This window comes from Patella vulgata, chromosome 1 (assembly GCF_932274485.2).
Source record: "Patella vulgata chromosome 1, xgPatVulg1.2, whole genome shotgun sequence".
In the NCBI taxonomy this organism is placed as follows: Eukaryota; Metazoa; Mollusca; class Gastropoda; family Patellidae; genus Patella; species Patella vulgata.
This window is the reverse complement of record NC_065879.2, coordinates 64,743,452-64,763,440: the sequence shown is the minus strand read 5'-3', so window position 1 is coordinate 64,763,440 and position 19,989 is coordinate 64,743,452. Positions and strand designations below refer to the sequence as shown.

The 19,989-nt window shown below is 36.6% G+C and overlaps 1 protein-coding gene across 5 annotated transcripts in view; it reads left to right on the top strand.

Annotated features, from left to right (window-relative positions):
• LOC126824985 (chitotriosidase-1) overlaps positions 1–19,989 on the top strand; it is a 269,851-nt gene that overhangs the window by 233,744 nt on the left and 16,118 nt on the right. For 2 of the 5 annotated variants that reach the window (XM_050554439.2, XM_050554519.2), the window contains exons 4-8: positions 10,403–10,477; positions 17,114–17,183; positions 18,306–18,485; positions 18,911–19,073; positions 19,551–19,644. In XM_050554439.2, the coding sequence (XP_050410396.1) occupies positions 10,457–10,477; positions 17,114–17,183; positions 18,306–18,485; positions 18,911–19,073; positions 19,551–19,644 (528 nt within the window). In that variant the 5' untranslated portion in view covers positions 10,403–10,456. Of the gene's footprint in view, positions 1–10,402; positions 10,478–13,234; positions 13,450–14,882; positions 15,029–17,113; positions 17,184–18,305; positions 18,486–18,910; positions 19,074–19,550; positions 19,645–19,989 lie in introns of those variants that run through there. The other 3 variants (XM_050554757.2, XM_050554601.2, XM_050554674.2) reach the window with 3 other exon arrangements.

Here is a 19,989-nt window from a genome sequence, read left to right as displayed (position 1 = left end):
GCTACATGGGTTGTACAATACCGCTTCGTGGTTCACTATTTGCATGGTCTTGTTTCTTAATATTGGGTTTACACGTAATCGTGGTCAATTAGTTGTATGGGTGTATTACTTGGTACACGGACTGCATTGGACCCTTTCATGGTGCACTGGTTATGGATTTACATTTGGAACATGGCTGAAATATATCTCACATCTTGGTACACAGGCCTTTTATGTATTATGCTCGTAAATGTATGAACTCCGCGCTTGATTATGGACTGCATGCACCCTACTTTTGGTACACGATTCTCACAGTCCCTGCACTTGGCACATTGGTTGCATGATTCACCCAGAAGGTATACGGGTTGCATAATCCTAGCACTTGGCGCATGGGTTGCATGATCCGATTGGCTCACGCAGTTGGCATATGGTGATCTTGTTTCTTATGATCTCTACGCTTAATGGCATCATCTTCTCACTTAGTACATGGATTGAATGATCTGCGCACTTGATGGATAGGTTACATCCTCTCCGTACATGGGTTGCATGATCTGCGCACTGGATAGATGGATTGCATGATCACTGTACTTGTCACATGGGTTGCGCGATTACCGCACTTGATGCATGGATAGTAAGATCTTTAAACTTCGTATATAGATTGAATGATTTCCGCACTTAATGGATGAGTTGCACGATTTCCGCACACAGTTTGCATGATATGCGCATTCGGTAGATGGATTGCATGCTTTCCTCACTTGGTACATGGGTTGGTATGGTCCTCTTTCTTTTGGACTGCTTCTATGTTCTTGGTACACTGTCTGTAAGAACTTATTTCTTGGTAAATGAGTCACACGCCGTTGCTTATTGGTACACTGTTTGGGTGGTCTTGTTATATGTATTGTATGCATCATCTTCTCACTTGGTACTAGGATTGAATAATCTCCGCGCTTGATGGATAGGTTGCATCACCTCTTTACATAGGTTGCATGATCTCCGCACTTGATAGATGGATTGCATGACCACTGCACTTGGTACATGGGTTGCATGATTCCCATACTTGATGCATGGGCAGTGTGATCTTCACACTTGGTACATAGATTGAATGATCTCCCCACACGGGTTGCATGATATGCGCATTCGGTAGATGGATTTCCTCACTTGGTACATGGGTTGGTATGTCCTTGTTTCTTATCGGGGCACACTGTTGTTTCTTGTTACGTGCTTTTTTACATACCCTGGCTTTATATTGTACGTTATTGTTTCTTGATATAAGGGTTGTATGGCCTTGCTTACTGGTGCATTGTTTGTATGGCCTTGGTATATGGATTGCATACCCTTGCTTCGTGGTGTACTGGCTGCATGATTTTGGTACATGGGTTTACAAGCGCTGTTTGTATGGCCATGTGATATGGATTGTATGTCCTGGCTTCGAGGTGCGCTGGTTATAAGATCTCATTTCTTGGTACTGGGTTGTATGCCATTGTCTTGGTATGTTGAATACATGCCCATGATTCATAGTGCACTCCCCGCCTGTATGGTTTGTGTTTGGTATATGGATTGCATGCCCTAGCTTATGATGCACTGTTTACAAATGTTGATTGGTTTATTGTACATGGGTTTAATGGCTTCGGGGTGCGCTGTTTGTATTACCTTGCTTAGTGGTGTTCAGGTTGTATAATCGTGTTTCTTAGCGATGAGGTGTATAATAACGATTCGCGGTGCACTGTTTGTTTGGCCTTTTTTTTGTTATATGGATCCTATGCTCTTGTGTCATGGTGTACTGGCTGTATGATCTTGTTTTTTGCTACATACTGTATACTAACCCTTCATGGTGTACTGACTTCATGATCTTGTATTTTGGTTACTGGTTTGTATACCCTTTGCTTATTGGTGCACAGGTTGAATTACATGTATCTTACACCTTGCTATTAACGCTTCCCTGTTTGCATAGCCTTTTTTGTTTATGTATGATCTTGTTTCTTGGTACATTGGATGTACGTTACCGCTTCGTGGTGCATCGGTGTTTCATGGTCTTGTTCCTTGGGCTGTATGATCTCCATACATATATTGCTTGATCTCATTTGTTTTATCGGTTACACAGATTGCATGAGCTGATGCATGGATCGCGTGATCACCTCATTTGTTACATGAAATTTGGGTTACACTTCGAAGTGCACGGTTTGTGTTTACATGCTCTCACACCATGGTGCATTGCTTGTATGCTCTTGTTTCTTGGTACATTGATGGCATGCTCTCACTTAATGGTGCACCGGTTATATGATATTGTTCTTGGTACATGGATGGCGTGCCTGGAATGGTTACATGACCAGGTTTCCTGGTACATATGCCGTGTCCGTCAACTCATAATCCCTGTGCCTTGGTTTTATGACCTTGTTACTTGGGCTGTATGGTCTCAATGATTCTGCAGCTGGTTTAAAACTCATTTTTCATATCGGCTGCATGATTACTTACGTGGCACACAGATTACATTACTTCACTTGATACACAGATTGCATAATTTGAAATATGGATTACATGATACGTTGCCTAATCTCTTCCTTTAGTACATGTCACATATGGAACGCCAGTTGCATGACTTATCTGTTTGATTCATGTATTGCTTCATGATTTTCACACTTGGATCTTAGATTATGGAATATGTGTTACATGATCAATCAATTGGTTACACGGGTTGAATAACGTCCTCACATTAAATATGTGATGCATGATTTTCGTACTCCGATTCCGACATATAGCACATTATATCCGCACTTGGTACATGGCTTTAATGGTACTCGCATTTTGATACATAAGTTACAATTGGTACACCTGTTTTATTACACCCCCCACACACACACACACACACCTATAACGTCTTCCGCACATGGTACATAGGTTGCATGGCCCCTGCACTTGTCACATGTGTAGCATATGCAAGTCGTATGATCCCCATACTTGGTACTTAGATTGTATGTTCACAGCACTTGGTACATGGATGGCATATACCCCTCACTTGGTACATCGATTCCATAGTCGCCACACCTGGAAAGTTGGTTGCATGATCCCCGCTCTTGTTTGACATAATTCTCGCACTTGGCGTGTGAGTTTCATGAACTCCGCACTTGGTACATGGATTAAATGGTATCCGCACTTTGTGGATTGCTTGCATTACCCTCGCTACATGGGTTGTATGATCTCTACGCATCCCCACCCCATACATGGTATATGGATTGCATGGTCTTCACTTAGTATTGCATGATACCGGTTCTCTAAACGTAGTTTACATAATATTCGCACTTGTATAATCCCAGCATTTGGCATATTGGTTGCATGATATCTTTCCTGTCTTAATACATGGATGGCATGATCCCCGCACTTGGGGTTTCATGGATTGAATGATTTCCGCATGTGCATCGATGACATGATCTTCGTATTTGGTGTATGGATTGCATTATCATCGTACTTGTTACATTGTCTACTTTATGCCTTCATTTGATGTTTGAACTACATAGATTCAATGCTGCGTGATCCCTGATCTTGGTACATATATTGCATGTTCCCAGCACTTGCCAAACGGCTTTATGATCACAATACTTGCTACTTTGGGTGTATAGATTGTGATATCTTGCATGATCTTGTTTCACATTATGTATATTTGTTACGTGAACTCCGCATTTGGTTGATGGACCGAATCATCTCCTACTTTAGTACATGGATTGTAATATCGATTGCATAATTTTCGCTTCGCATTTTGTGTGTTGGTTGCATTATACCTACTCTTGGTAGAATTGTTGCATGTTCTCCGCAATTCGTGCATGGGTTGCATGAACCGCTCGCTTGGTAGATGGATTGTATGATCCCGCACTTGGTACAAGGGTTTCATGATTCTCACTATTAGTGCATGGGTTGATGGATTGAATGACCTCCACGCTTTGTACATGGGTTTCCCGATCCCCGCATTTGGTACAAAGGTTTCATGATTACGTAGGTGTTACGTGGTCTACATCATCTACATTTATTTGTTCCTATGGTCACTTAGTATGTGTATTGCATGATCTCCTTGCATAGTTTACACGAGTTGTATGATCCCAGGATTTGGCATATCTGTTGCATGATATCCGTTCTTTATAATTGGGTTGCATAATATCTGATCTTGCTACAGGGGTAATTTCCTAATCTCCCCACGTGTTACACAAATTGCAGTTGGTGCCTGGATTGCATATATTGGTGCTTTTATTGTCTGGTTTCATGTACTGTATTACCGACATAGATTCAGTTCTGCATGACCCCTACTCTTAGTACACATATTGCATGTTCCCAGCACATGGATGGGTAGTAAATTACATAGTATATGCGTTGCATGGTCTCTGCCTTTCGCACATTCGTTGCATGACCTCTGCAATTGGTGCATATGCTGCATGAACTCTGCACTTTGTATACTGGCTGCATGATATCCGGTCTTGGTACATGGTTTACATGATCACCGCACTTGGCACAAAGGTTGCATGATGTCTACAATTGGTAAACGGGTTGCATGATTTCTGCGCTTGGTAAATGGATTGTGTAATCTCCACACTTGTTGCATGGATTGCTCGATCTCAACACATTGGTTGTAAGAACTCAGTACACATTACATGAGCTGTATCATCCCTTCATTTGCTGAAAGGGCTACATAGATTTATTTCTAGGCACAATGGTTGCATGACCATCATATTTGGTTATTAATGGTAATGGTCTTGGTTCAATGTACATGGATTGCATGATCTCGGGATTTAGTACATGGGTTGCAATATTGCTTACATGATCTTCGCTTCGCACTTTGTTTATTGGTTGCATGACCATCATATTTGGTTATTAATGGTAATGGTCTTGGTTCATTGTACATGGATTGCATGATCTCTGGATTTAGTACATGGGTTGCAATATTGCTTACATGATCTTCGCTTCGCACTTTGTTTATTGGTTGCATGAACTCCGCACTTTTTATACTAGTTGCATAATATCGGCTCTTAGTACATTATGCCCGCAATTGGGTTGTATGATTCTCTACTTGCTACATGGATTGTGTGAACTCAGCACCTTGGTTGTAAGAACTCAGTAGGCATTACATAGCTGCATCATCCCTTTATTTGCTGAAAGGGCTACATAGATTTATTTCTAGAAACAATGGTTGCATGACCATATTTGGTTATTAATGGTAATGGTCTTGGTTCAATGTACATGGATTGCACGATCTCTGGATTTATTACATGGGTAGCAATATTGCTTACATGATCTTCGCTTCGCACTTTGTGTATTGGTTGCATGATATCCGCGCATGGCACATTCGTTCTATGACCTCCGCAATTGGTGCATATGTTGCATGAACTCCGCACTTTGTATACTGGTTGCAGAATATCCGCTTTTGGTACATGGTTTACATCATCCCCGCACTTGGTCAAAAGGTCATGATGTCCGCAATTGGTAAACGGGTTGCATGATTTCTGCGCTTGGTAAATGGATTGGGTGATCTCCACACTTGTTGTAAGAACTCATTGCATCAGCTGCATCATCCCTTTAATTTCTGCAAGAGCTACATATATTTATTTCTTTGCGCAATTGTTGCATGATCATGGTAATTTGTTTATTATCCGACCTTGATACCTTGATTGCATGATCTCCGCAATTGGTGCATATGTTGCATGAACTCCCCACTTTGTATACTGGTTGCATAATATCCGCTCTTAGTACATGGTGTACACGATGTCCGCAATTGGTAAACGGGTTGCATGATTCTCTGCTTGCTACATGGATTGTGTGATCTCAGCACCTTGGTTGTAAGAACGCAGTACGCATTACATAGCTGTATCATCCCTTTATTTGTTACAAGAGCTACATAGATTTATTTCTAGGCACAATCGTTGCATGATCATCATATTTGGTTATTAATGGTAATGGTTATGGTGCAATGTACACGGATTGCATGATCTCCGGATTTAGTACATTTGTTGCAATATTGCTTACATGATCTTCGCTTCGCATGGTAAATTCGTTCTATGATCTCCGCACTTTGTATACTGGTTGCATAATGTCTGCTCTTGGTACATGGTTGACATGATCCCCGCACTTGGTACAAAGGTTTCATGATCTCCTCAATTGGTGCATATGTTGCATAATAATCGCTCTTGGTACATGGTTTACATGATCCCAGTACTTGGTACAAAGATTTCTTGCTGTCCGCAATTTAAACGGGTTGCAAGATTTCTGCGTTTGGTAAATGGATTGTGTGATCTCCACACTTGTTGCATGGATTGCTCGATCTCAACACTTTGGTTGTAAAAGCTCAGTACGCGTTACATGAGCTGCATCATCCCCCTTTATTTATCGCAAAAAGCTACATAGTTTTATTTCTTTTCACAGTTGTTGCATGATCATCGTATTTTGTTATTAATGGCCTTGGTTCCATGTACATGGGTTGCATGATTTCCGAATTTAGTACATGGATTGCAATATTGCTTACACGGTCTTCGAATTTAGTACATGGATTGCAATATTGCTTACACGGTCTTCGCTTAGTAGTTTGTATATTGGTTGCATGATCTCCGCACTTCGTACATCGGTTGCATGTTCACCGCACTTGGTACGGTGGTCGCTTGACAGTATTTGCTTGGTAAATGGTTTATATGATCTTCTCACTTAGTACATGTATTGCATGATTCCGGTTCTCCATACATCGTTTACATAAAAGAGTTTCATATCGGTTGCATGATGTTCGTTGTTCGTTCTTTGTAATTGGATTGTATAATATGCCACAGTGGGTATATTGCTTTCGCCATCTCCGCACATGGTTCGTGGGTTGCTTGATTTCTGTACATGGATTGCGTGACCTCCGCACATTCGTTGTATGATTGTTGTACATTGCTTTCGCGATCTACGCACTGGTTCCTGGATTGTATTTCTGCACTTGGTACATGGATTACGTGACCTCCGTACATTCGTTGTATGATCTCCATACATGTGCTGCATCCCCCCTTTATCTGTTGTATGAGCTACATACACTGATTTCTTGGCACAGTGGTTGCATGGCCATAGTGTTGTTGGTTTTGATTTCTTCGCTTTTGGCCGACATATTTTTTCTGTTTACATCTACCGGAATAAACAGCTTATGATTTCTTAAATTGGCTTTTGTAATATAGTCCATACGTTGGAGACAATATATATTGGAAATACGTTTTCGGACTTAAATTGTGTATGTATGTGGTTAGTGTTTTATTTTTTCCATTATGTTGTATTGTTTGTATATCACGTGACGTTTGAGTTTTTCTTCAATAATGCCCAGATGTCATATTAATCAAAACCGCCCTGACACTGTAAAAAACGTCATTTAGCTATAAGTTGTGCTGTTTTTAAGGCAGAGTGGGCTTATTAGTTCCAGATCACCCGATACCGATTATGGAGGAAATGTAATTTTGGATATTTATATACACATAATACAATACGACACTATAACAATAACCGAAAATGCAATAACCACCAGATAATAACAAAACAAAACATCGAATGATAATCTTGCTAACAAAGACACACAGCAAGAAAAACAATGGACACAAAACCGAAAACTCATAATACCATTTCATCAGACTACAAGTACACTATATATGTAACTTAGAAATACCCCTGCCTTACAAATCAAAACACATAAACAAATATACTTATTTCTGAAATACTATTGATTTAATGAATTTGAAATATTATTCATTTAAATTATGTAATAGATTATTTATTCATTTATATTGAAATACATATATTTTTAATATGTAATGTGTTTATTTCAGTGGATCATATTAATAATCAATGTATTTTATTCAGAATGGTAGAGTCATTATATATACGATGTGGTCGGTAACCGTAATTAGCAAAATGGCTATATGCACACATTGCTACAGTTTTCAGTGTCCATCAAGAGCGGCAACCATTCATGATATCTTTTTGCAAACTGTCACAACTGGGTCGAAAAATTGGCCAGAAACGATACGCAAAGATAAAGCTCCTTAATTCGCACCATCTATCAATATCTGCAAATATTTCTTACTGTCAACATCTGCCCATCACGTCAATCTAAAACTATTGTTTTCTGTTTATTGCGCGATGTAGTTGCGGTTGCGGGTTGTTGCTTGATGGATACGCCCTTTATTCTGGTTGAATAATTTATTTTTCTATTGTTTTTCCATGACATGGAATATTCAATTACTAGTTCAGACAGCATGGCAATCTACCGCTCAATATAATGTCTACAGTAAGTACTGGAAAACGTGGGTTCGGGTAAATCAAACCATTTAATTACAGCCAAAAATGAGGTTTCTTTTCATTAAGTAGATGTGTTTAAATAAAAAAAAAGATATTTTTCGGAATCAAGTTCAGATATTTAATACATCTATGTTGGGTTAGTTACTGATGGTGGTCTTCTACCTAGTAGCCCCCTCATTTGAAATCCAAGTAGAAATTGGCTCTTCGGTTGCTGTGCCTGTGCCCCAGATGCTTCAAAAATTCAGGACACATTCATTCCTAATGATTTCCGCTTATACTATATTGTCTTCAAACTGGAGCCTATAAATCTATATTCAGATTCAGAAAAATATCTTTTATATGCCATAATTAAAGCTGCCGTGTATAATAAACTTTGGAATAGGTGGTAGGATTACATTGTCTCAATTATCCATGGTCACAGTACATTCAACACATTGCATGATCGCAAACCCTGTACAATTCCAATGCGAGGAATATTTAAGATGATGTTTAAAAATACTTGCTGTTATTGTTTGCCTCTCCGTAACTTTGTGAAAACATTTAAAATCATATTGGATTGACGTGAAACATTGTGTTCGTTTTAAAACTTAACACAAGTTGAATACTTCTGTTATGCTGCAGCTTTAATTGTTTTAAATGGCGATATCTATAGAAAGAAAGGGTAATTTTTGTCTGTAATTTATTCCATTACAAAACGTAATTTTAAGTGCTTCGGATCTAACGCCTGTGGTACTGGCAAAGAATCGGATCCGTTTTACAAAATAGAAGACGCCTTGCTAATTGGAATTCGAATGAGTAGACGGTTTGTCCTCCTTCAACTCCCGTTTCGAACGTACCAGTACCCAATACGGGTACCATATGTTCGTCTGAAATTGTGTTTCATACTGATATTCCAAACTTTGGATTACTAAGATGACTTAAAATTCCGCTAAAATAATCCCCCATTTAAAAACATAGTTAACATTTATGTTACTATGTACATGTAGATAATGGTAGATTTTATGCTATGGATATGCAATAGATTTTGTAATAGTCAACTGTACAATTGATTGCGTTTACTAGTACACTTCCTCGAACTCGAGGAATTAACGAGGGATATTTTACGGAATACATTTGACACATCTAACAAATGTATTTTATTCACTGGGCTGGTGAGTCGGTGTTAACTTCCACCCAGTAGATGGAATGTATATCAGATTTCTATTCTACATAAATCTTAGCTTGTCGTTAGTGAAGCACCTACACATTTGACTGACCAATGTTACCAAGGTTATTTAGCCTTATGTTTCAGATATCTTAACCGGTCGTGATGGCGATTTTCACATTAAATAATTCCGAAAAACGTACTTCTCTTCAGTATACACTCCTTGAGTATGTGCATATTTCATTGAAGCGGAAAAGTATATACATTACCGCACTTGTAAGGACACCACGAAACATTCAATGATACATGAAATATCTAGAAATGATGAAACAGATGAAACATTGCCAAAAACCTCAATATATTCTCAAAATGTTCAGAACTACTAGGTCGTTAAATCTTTAACATTTCTCTTTAAAACACCCTCTTGAGTTCCAAAACAAAATAAATACACGTTTGCGTGTTGAACGGTACATTTGATTAGTGTAATGGAACGCTTAGTTAAAGATGTATTACAGTGAGTACAATATTTTATATAAATAAATTCTATGTTTTAGACAGACTAGCTGATATCGCTACTTCCAGTTACCAAAAGGTAAGATTTACTAATATTTTAGTGCATAAACCAGTCTATGACACTGGACCGTACAGCATATCATCTCAAACATCCTGAGCAGATCAAAGTTATTATCATTAACAATACAGTAAATTTCGATTTAGTATATAGTAGTGACGTGTGTCCTGCTCCAGAAGAGTATTCTTTCAGGAACACGTACATTAATATTAGCAGTCCATATATTACTACACTGGATCGTCATAATATATTTTGAATTCATCGGACCTATTAGACCACTGGTACCATCGTGATTATCATTTTCATTCATTAAGGTTACACTTCTCACCGTTTGAGATTCATGATGTACGGTTTGGTGAAATATGACTTTAAAATAGTTTCTTACTAGTGATATTAATGCTATTTTGTCCCTTTAATTGCAGGTATGGTGATTGTATCTTAGACTTCAAACATATATTTACCTTAATAAATATATAATGCTTATTTTGCATAAATTAGTAAGTGAGATTTACTGTTAGTAGAGGGTTTGTTGTTTTTATTGTTATAGTAAAGCTTGGTTATTTAGTTAGTCGTTGAGTTTAAGTTATTTGTTATTGATTGAGAAGACTGGGTGACTGAGTTTAAATATGTTATTTGTTATTGATTAAGAAGAGTGGTTGAGTTTAAATAACGTTATGTTTTATTGATTAAGACGACTGGGTGGCTGAGTGATGTATGGTGGTCTTTGTTTGAGATGAGTATTGTTTCTACCTCTGGTTTGAGGAGTATGGCCACTAGCCTATACCCATGTGTTTTTATCAGTTGCTGTATAGTAGTATCCTTAAAGACGGTTTCTTCTGCTCAAAAACATAAGCTTATATGTTCTGAAAGTATGGTATTTATAATGGCCAGGACAAATAAGTTGATAAACTCAAATTCTCTAATAAACCAACCAATAAATAAAACAAGTAAATTATTATATACACAGAGAAAAAAGTATCGCTCTGTTATGTTTTGAAAGATATTCAAACTTCCTAAAATCTTAACCAGCAAAGAAAGACAAAAACTGAAATTTAAGTAGAGGATTTAATGTGGTTCTACCGAGTTAAAAAAAATAGAGGCGGAAAATTGGTGAAACCAAGAACTATGGCTTGTACAGGTCAATGAGAAATCATACAGTTCAGTTCATTTTATTTTGGGTAGAGTTGCCGTTGGTATTTTAGCGTCTAGATTACTCACACGTTGCCCTGTAACCTCCTCGCTCTGATCCTTTTAAGGGTATATTATGACGGGTATATGTGTTTTTGGCTATAAATATATTTTCTATTGTAGTTTGGACACTTTCCATTCGAAGGTTGTGTATTCAGAACCTCAAATGTTTAGAAAGTATATCTTAATAAATGTCTTTAAGCACAGGGGGAATAATGAAAAAGAGATTTGCCCTTTGTCCCTATCTCTTTCTATATTATTTTTTTTAAATGGTTTTTATACAAAAACATGGGCTGAACTGATAGTTCAAATAGGATTTCACAGAATCAATCATTTTCTGTCTCAAATAACGTTTACTTGTGTATTTTATATTGTGGTTAATGTACCAAAGTGTGAGATGTATGCAGCATGTCAGCAGGAATGTTAATAATATGAACGGGACTATATGGGGCATGAATTTAGTGTTCCGATGTAATTTCCGCAACTATATAGTGTTTGCATAACGATTATACATATAGAAATTTACACGTGGTAAGGGTATTGAAATGAGAGATGTATGCAGCAGGATTGTCAATAGTATGAAAGGAATAATAATAAGACTTAAAATAAGATTAAGCGTGATTGACAGACTTTGACATTCACTTATGCGTAATATCCCAGCACACCCAGTTCAAAAATGTAATTTTACGAGGGTCATTAAACTTGTATATTTCAACCCTGGTTCTAGCTTGTCAGTGGTGGTGCCTAAGAGACAAACCTAAACAAGTTTTTTTTTCGTGTGGGGTGAGGGAATTGACGTTCACCCATATGCACATTTGTGTACACCTAAAAGAAGACTTGACAGTTGAAATTCGAAGAAGGGTAGACCGAATCATTCCCCTACTCTTCTCATCGCCCAGAAATAAACCCAATCTATATTAGTCTTAGATGGCTGAAGTTTTGTGTTGACGAGACAGTAAAATCCATTTCATTATGGTGTCGGTACCTACCTATATATATAGAATTTTTCGCCTTGAAAACATACAATCTGTATTGTAAAATCGCAGCATAACGAAAATTATTTCTTTAGCAACAGGTGAAGATTTCCAAAGCTAGCATAGCTATATATTTTAGCTTTTTTATCAAGTCTTGTTTTGTTTGTGTTATGTCTCTTTAGGGTTAACTATGAAAAGGATATTTATATGGATGAAAGTGAGTGAACTGGGGTGGGGGATCCAATAACCTGGAGTCACGGGCTAATCCACGTCCCACATAAGTCGAAGTCACATCAACTACCAGAATAAAAAATGACCATGTAGGCAGGGCCTTTCGCCCCGGACGAGGGATAAAAATCTTCCACAAGGTTTACCAGGTATCCGATAACAACAGGCCTTCTATAACTCTCTCAAGGGTCATTACCTACAACTACATGTTGGCTATGGTTCCTGGGAATTTGATGGCCCAACCAACATGAGTTTTATATAAACAATAGCTGTACTTGATAAACAACGTGATTTAGTACCCAGTTTAACATTATCTTTACTGATTGGTCGATTTTCATCTGATTTCCTCTCTCAAATATACACAACTTATTTACCACTCTGTGTTCCCCTGCCAATATCCCAATTCCCCTCTCCAAATTTTTTCGCCAGTAAGCACACTTAAAACAGGGCTTTGGATTGGACAAGTAAATAAGACAGGTTGTTTGATAGGCTGTCTGGTATGATTTAGCATCTTTTGTTGTGTGTATCATGTCATTTTAACCTTCGGTAGCCAGTGCTAGTTGACGATTTGTCTGTTTACTGGATTGGGTAATTGTTTGATTCATGTTTTAGGAACTTAATCAATAATTCAATAACTTGTATAGATTTGGCAATGTTTGCTCACGGATAACAGGCAGAATACATGAAAACAAGAGAAGTTTCTTTAAAGAAGATTCTGTTTCCGTGTAGTTTAAAGAATAAGATTTTTTTGGACGGTTACCTAAACGATTAGACAAAACTTAAACGGCTTTGTTCTTGTATCCAAGTTTCATAGAAGTGCCTGTATAAATTGATTTTTACTTGAATTCTATGTTATTGTGTTTTACGTTTTCTTGTAACTAGGAGAAACAATTTGAACTGTGTCTATTAACTGACTTACAAACTTAACTGAAAGAAATTGTGTTCTGTCTGGACATTTGTGAAAGTGAAAACTATAAATTGTAGGATCCGGTCTACTTGTATTTAATCTGTGAATTATGGTTTGATTTTGAAGTTTTCATTAATTTTTATTTAATTAGGAAATTAAAAATACCTCAAACGTAAGTAACTTTCAAAACTATTGTAAATATTTTATTAGATTACAATTATTCTTCTGTTTTTAATTACTCAGATGTAAACCATGTCTTCAGATGTTGCAAAGTTTATAAAACACGATTTGAATTTAAATGCTCACAAAATTATGCTAAAGAGGCAGTGTAGCTTTATTTGGGATTCTTCTGTGGTTGGAAAAAATATTTAAAAAAATCGAGTTGTGATGTTTTAATTATAGTTATACAGTTCGGAATTTTTTTCATAAAACTACTTTGGGATATTTTGCATAATCAAGACAAATTGCTTCCGTTCGAAAATTACGACACTTAAAAAATTTACAGTTCAAGATTATTATGTTCGCACTATAAATTGAATTTCCGCTTTTTATTGTTAACTTGTGCATTCAAGATAGGGAGCCACGGTGACTGATTGAATAAGACGTTGGCTCGTTAGCCTGCTTTGGCCGAGAAAGTTCATCTGGATTTTCCGGCGTGGTTCCTTTTTGTCAGTGGTGCAGGACCGAGGACCTGGCAAGTGACAACGTATAGTCGTTCGGATGGGACGAAAAACCGAGATCCCATGTACACAGCCGGTAAAATTTCCCTCAGCACACTTTATGACATATGCCCGTGTTCATCAGCCCAGTCGGAGCAGAACAGTAGGACGTTAAACCCCATCTCATTTCATTTCATTTTTCATTAAGATATGTTCGGTATCTAGAGATTGTTGTTATATGTAGTAAAATACTGGAGACTATTATCATCGCAGATATTTTTTATGACAGTTATATATAATTTAAAGGTCGTTCCCGGGTGTTCTTGGACGTCTTATCTTTTTGTAATACTAAGTACTTTATAATTTTGATAAATGACGTAAAGTAAAGATTACAGGAAAGGTGGCGTATTGTCGATTTTAATTCCTATCCATTTCTAACAAATAAAATACCTTCGCCTGGTATCTAGAGAAGAATAAAACTTATCCTGACATTGTTACATTCTAATCGATAGGCTACAAAAAGGTCGAAAAAAAGCCACCCTTTCCTTCCTCTGCATTGTGTTTGTTGTAGAATTTGGCGAGAAGATTGTGTAACGGAAAAGACATATTTGATTATTTTGACTATATAGAGCGATAGTTGGGAAGGTTCCCCCGGTATGTGGAAGGGCAACTATTTAACTAGGGGTGTTTTAGTAGAATAGACATGTTTAATTTGGACGGAATTTTGTTGGTATTGTCTGGGATATTTGTATAACGAGTTGATAGGAATGTTTAATCGCCATGGTTGATATGTTGAATTGTTTAAATAAAAACTAGATCGATCTCTTTCCTAATGTTGTTGCTATTTCATGGATTTGTGTGTAGACATGAACCTGACAATATTTTAGATATTTATTTTGGAAAGACGATAGCCAATAGATTTTCTTATATGTGGTCCGGTTTTAAAACCCAGGGGCGAACAAGTTATAAACTAGTTGTGGCGCTGAGCGTGATAGTTGTTCAATCTTGGTGTTGGTTCGGATAAATTAAACCATTCATCCATTGCTGTTTTACTTGTGATACCAGGGCTTGCTGACGCCCTTTAAGAAAAGGGTAAAGTTAACATGTTCATGTATCGTTTATGCTGTAGCACATGAAATAATTTATTACAACATTAAAAGTTATGTGTCTTTTAGATTTGGATGTCAGTTATCTCAATTCTAAATTAGAATAGGTAACCTCCGTGTACCGTTCCTACTTTAGTTAAAAGTCATGATTTATTGAATATTTAAAGTCAAAATGTCTTGAAGAGATTTATATTAATTTTATATTCCTCACAGTATGTGTCGCTTTTACTTCACCTTATGTATATATTACTTAACTGTAGTATTACAAGTCAGTTATCAGGGTTAATTTTAGAGGCAGCTTAAAAAGAAATTACTGAATGACAGTTATTTAATTCTAACACATGAAAATTCAGTACAGAAATTAATCGTTTATGCCATATACATTACTTTAGAATATTAATATTTAACGTCATTCACTGAACTTTTAAATTGAGACATTCAAACTTGCTCAAGGATGACTTCATCTGTGGTATTAGCGACGTTTTCGAGTTATATTGTTTCTATTTATAGAAAACAGGGACCACTTTAATTACTTGTCATTATATTGATACTTCTTTATTATTAACATTATGTATAACTATTATGTAATTAATTAACAAAACATTAATTTGCAGAAAAAAGTTTAGGCGTTATTAGTTTGAATCATTTATACCCATTATAAATCATTTGTATTATTTTGAAAATTAATAGACAAAGAGAGCTTAAATAATTCACTTCGATCTTATATTCTGTTGCCGATATGCTATTTTCAGACCGTATGATCAGATAAGTATTAAATGGTTCTGATTTACTGATATATTTTGAGCAATTTATGTATAAAACTAATTAGAAAACCTGGAAAATGGTATTCGGATATTACTTTTATAATGTTTATGTGCCTTTACTAGTGGAAAGGGGTCTACATAATGCCCCGTGTTAAAGTCGCTGATCCTCATTTGCATTTTTGGACAATATCAAATTTGTCACAGCTTAATCAACACCGATTAATGTTGGGCAATATCCTGCCTTGGATTCATTCGGATTGAAGACAGGCCCGTCAAACGATTCCAGTGAAAGTAAAAGGGCACTGGCTTGTGTTGACTGCAGTGAATGCCGAATATTGACAAAGTCTCAATTCGTCATACTGTCTTTGTACATGCTGAACAGAATTCAGCCAATTTTGGACTGATATTCCATTTAGAGATTCGGCTTCCACAATATTTTAACAATCCATCAGATGACGATCAGTGACTTTAAATTCGTAACGAAAGATGCTAATTACATCGTATGCTTTGAAAATTAATGCATGAATGAATGTATTTGTGATAGCGTGTATGTCTTCAATATCAATAATTCAATACTTTATGCTAATATATTATGCTAATATCATATTATTCCAATAATATCACTTTTTCTTGATTTGGTTTATCTAGTAATGTACTTGTATTTGAGAGAATATTGTGAGAAACGTGTAAGGCCGAATGTGGGAGAGATGTGTGAGAAAAAATATACAAAATATTTTTATTTTGGTGTGTCCGTCTTTCTGTTCTAACAAGATTCATTTTTTTATATATAATAAGTAAGTCTTTCCCGCAAACTCAGGTTTCTGGATTACCGTCCATTGCAAAAACAGACCAAGCTATCTCAAATCCTTTCTTGGTCATCTGAACTAAAATGCAGGGCGTGTTTAAGTTGATGATCACGGCCCTCTACAAATGACACATAATCTTCTACTGCACTATTCAATTAAGTCTGTGCAACATAGTGTCGCTCATGTGTTAAACCCGCTAAGGGATGAAACTCAAGTGCGGTCCACAGACATATTTTTGAACCAGGAACTTGTTGCATGCACCTGGTAATCTTGTTCTTGTTCAAAAAATAAATATAACCGAGTACGATCGACATCAAACTTGAAATGCTTGTTCTTTGGGCAATTGCGCATCAACTGACAGACTTCGATTTTTCAGATGGCGTCAAAATTTCAAGATGGCTACTCGGTCCCTGGTTCATATAATACTCTTGAATAAAATGTTATTTTGTGTTTTGTGAAATTTAAACTTGTAATTAAAAGTATTTATATTTTTTATATCAGGTGACGATGAAGATGAAGACGAGCATATTAATCCTTCTTTTAGTATTACCCTTTAATATATTAGTTGACGGTAAGATAACACGCTGAGATATAACTCTATTCAACCCCATGCGCCGGGGGGTGGGGCGTGAACGTCGAATCTCGAGTTATTCAAAGGTAGTCTCGATTTAACGTTCTGGAATGGAATTTAGCCCAACCCTGATTCTTTACATCTCAACCAACATCTGAAACATATGTGCTATATTTGATAACCTGGTGATTCTACTCGAACCTCACTGGTGTTCGTGGTTGACAGAAGTGTGAATAGGACTGAATTCACTGTCACTCGATTGCAAGATAGAATGCAGTAAGATAACACGATGTTATGTAACGCTAGTCATTGCGTGCGACATGGTGTGTTCTTTAACGTTAAAACAGCACAATACTTCGGCTATTCGGAGATTTTTATTTCATGTTTTATAAGGTAACCACTGTAATGGAAGCTTTTACCCGAGAGTCTTCAATGGTGCCATCAACTGTTGGCATTTACAAGTGATCTGTTGTTTTATTAGTCATGACGTAGGAATCTAAGTGACACAAGCAAGTCGCAGATTCGGACTATGTTTTCGTATGTATGAAACGTCAATTCGCCCGTATCTGCCTTGTCGGTGCACGTTATGACATGCACAGATATATAAAACCCTAAAGTGGAATAGGAAATGAAGTCATGAACATAATGTACATGCGATCCATTCCTTCTTAAGGCTGAAACGAAAGTGTGACGAGATATCAAGCTCTTACGATCGTATAAAATTTCCGAAGAGAGATTGGAATTTAGTTACTATCCTTATAAAGTACTCCCTCGTAACACATATACTATCTCGTGGCAGCTTTAAAACGACAGAATTATTATGTTGCAGGGGCGTTAAATAACAGTGTTTGATTTTGGCACTGAGCGCGTTGCAATGCGAGAATACATACTAGTATTTGATTTGCAATTCCGGAATACACACTTGTATTTTGTTTTAGTATTGCGTGGTCAAGTTTGTTAAATTTCTTCATACATTGCCAATTATAACATGCAGAACATGAATAATTATTATATTTTTAAACCAATGAAGCATACAATAAATTTTAAACCAATAAACTGTATATTTTGTTGTAAATTTTATACTTTCAAAGCCTTTAATTATATATATTTTTTCCTTTGCAGCATCCAAGAAAATATTTTGTTATTATAGTAGTTTTGCTCAAACGAGGGCGGGAATTGGGAAATTTTTACCAGAAGATATCGACCCGTTTTTATGTACCCATATAATCTACGCCTTTGTAGATATATCACCCAATGGTCGAGATTTGTTAAAATTTAACTGGAATGATGACGGTCCAAATGGTAAGATCGAACGAATTATATATCTCGAAATTTTCTCTTTTTTAAAATCAATTTTATTTTGAACATCGGAAAACCCCACTCAAAACCATTTTAAGGGAGTGAAATCACTTAATAAGGGGCCTGTATTCGAAATATATTATGTACCAGTACGTGCCATAGCGATTAAAATCTTAGCCTTAATTGCGCTTTATGCAACAAAGTCCAGGGTCCTGTTTCTCGAAATCTTAACTAAAGATAAAATCCAAATTTTAGTAGATATTTCAATTTTGATTGGCTAAGCACTAAAATCAATCTAATATTACCCAATCAAATTACTAAAATTTGGATTTTATCTTGGTTAAAATTAGGTGAAACGGCCCCAGGGTTACACTAGGTGGTCGTTGTTTCTCATTTGTATAAAGTTTTATTTTTAAAATCCATTCTAGGTTTATATGATAGAACTATATCATTAAAAAGCAAAAACCCACAGTTAAAAGTTTTATTGGCTGTCGGTGGATGGCAGATAGGATCCAAACCATTCATACCTATGATAACCAATGAATCTAATCGTAAACATTGGGTGAAGAATGTTGTTAGATATCTACGAAAGTAAGTTTAATTTTTATCCATCAGCGACTCTGCGGGGCGTCACATTTATGGGCTGTGACCTGTCCACTTTAATATCCGTGCCACAACAAATTGTATTTTCGCTCGTATTCTATGATAATTTAATAACATCACTGTATATTGCTTAGCGACGTTTTGACTGTCATTCTCTAGTCATTAGCAAGCAGATAATACATCTTTCGTGTTAAAACAATTTGTGCTGGTATTAGATACTTGAAAAGATCCGATTCTTACCACAGGTGCTTAAAGAGAATAAAACAATGCTTGATAGTCCCAGACTATCGCCAATAACATAATTTTCTCCTCTATTTAGATTTAATGTTATGCTTAATTTGGAAGTAAACATCAGTATATAATTATCACCGCACTGTTCGGATTATGTTGAAGTATAAACCGATATGTTTAAATTGATTTACCATAGATCACGTTACATAGTATGCATATCTTCTCACCCAACAGATACAGCTTTGATGGTTTTGATATGGACTGGGAGTTTCCGGCAACAAGGGGAAGTTCCCCACAAGATAAATATAGATTTACAACCTTAATGAAAGTAAGTCAATATTAGATAATTGTACATTCGTGTTGAAAATAGTAGAACTAAAGTTTGCGTCATTGGGAAATTTAAACACTAACACGTTTTTGTTGTACTTTTGTATTGAATAACGGGAGATGGGTGGCTGAATGGTTTAACGCACGCGTGCGCATTAGTTCATAATGTCTGTCATTGAGTCAAGTAGCGTGGTTTCGATTCACCGCTTGTACGTGACAAAGAGTAGGATGGCCTGTCCAACCCGGTAGGTTTTCTCTGGGTTCTCTAGATTCCTCCCACAGCTAAAGACCCCAATGTACAAGCGAATCATTTGAAGGACAATACTAGTGCCAGTCATTATCACAT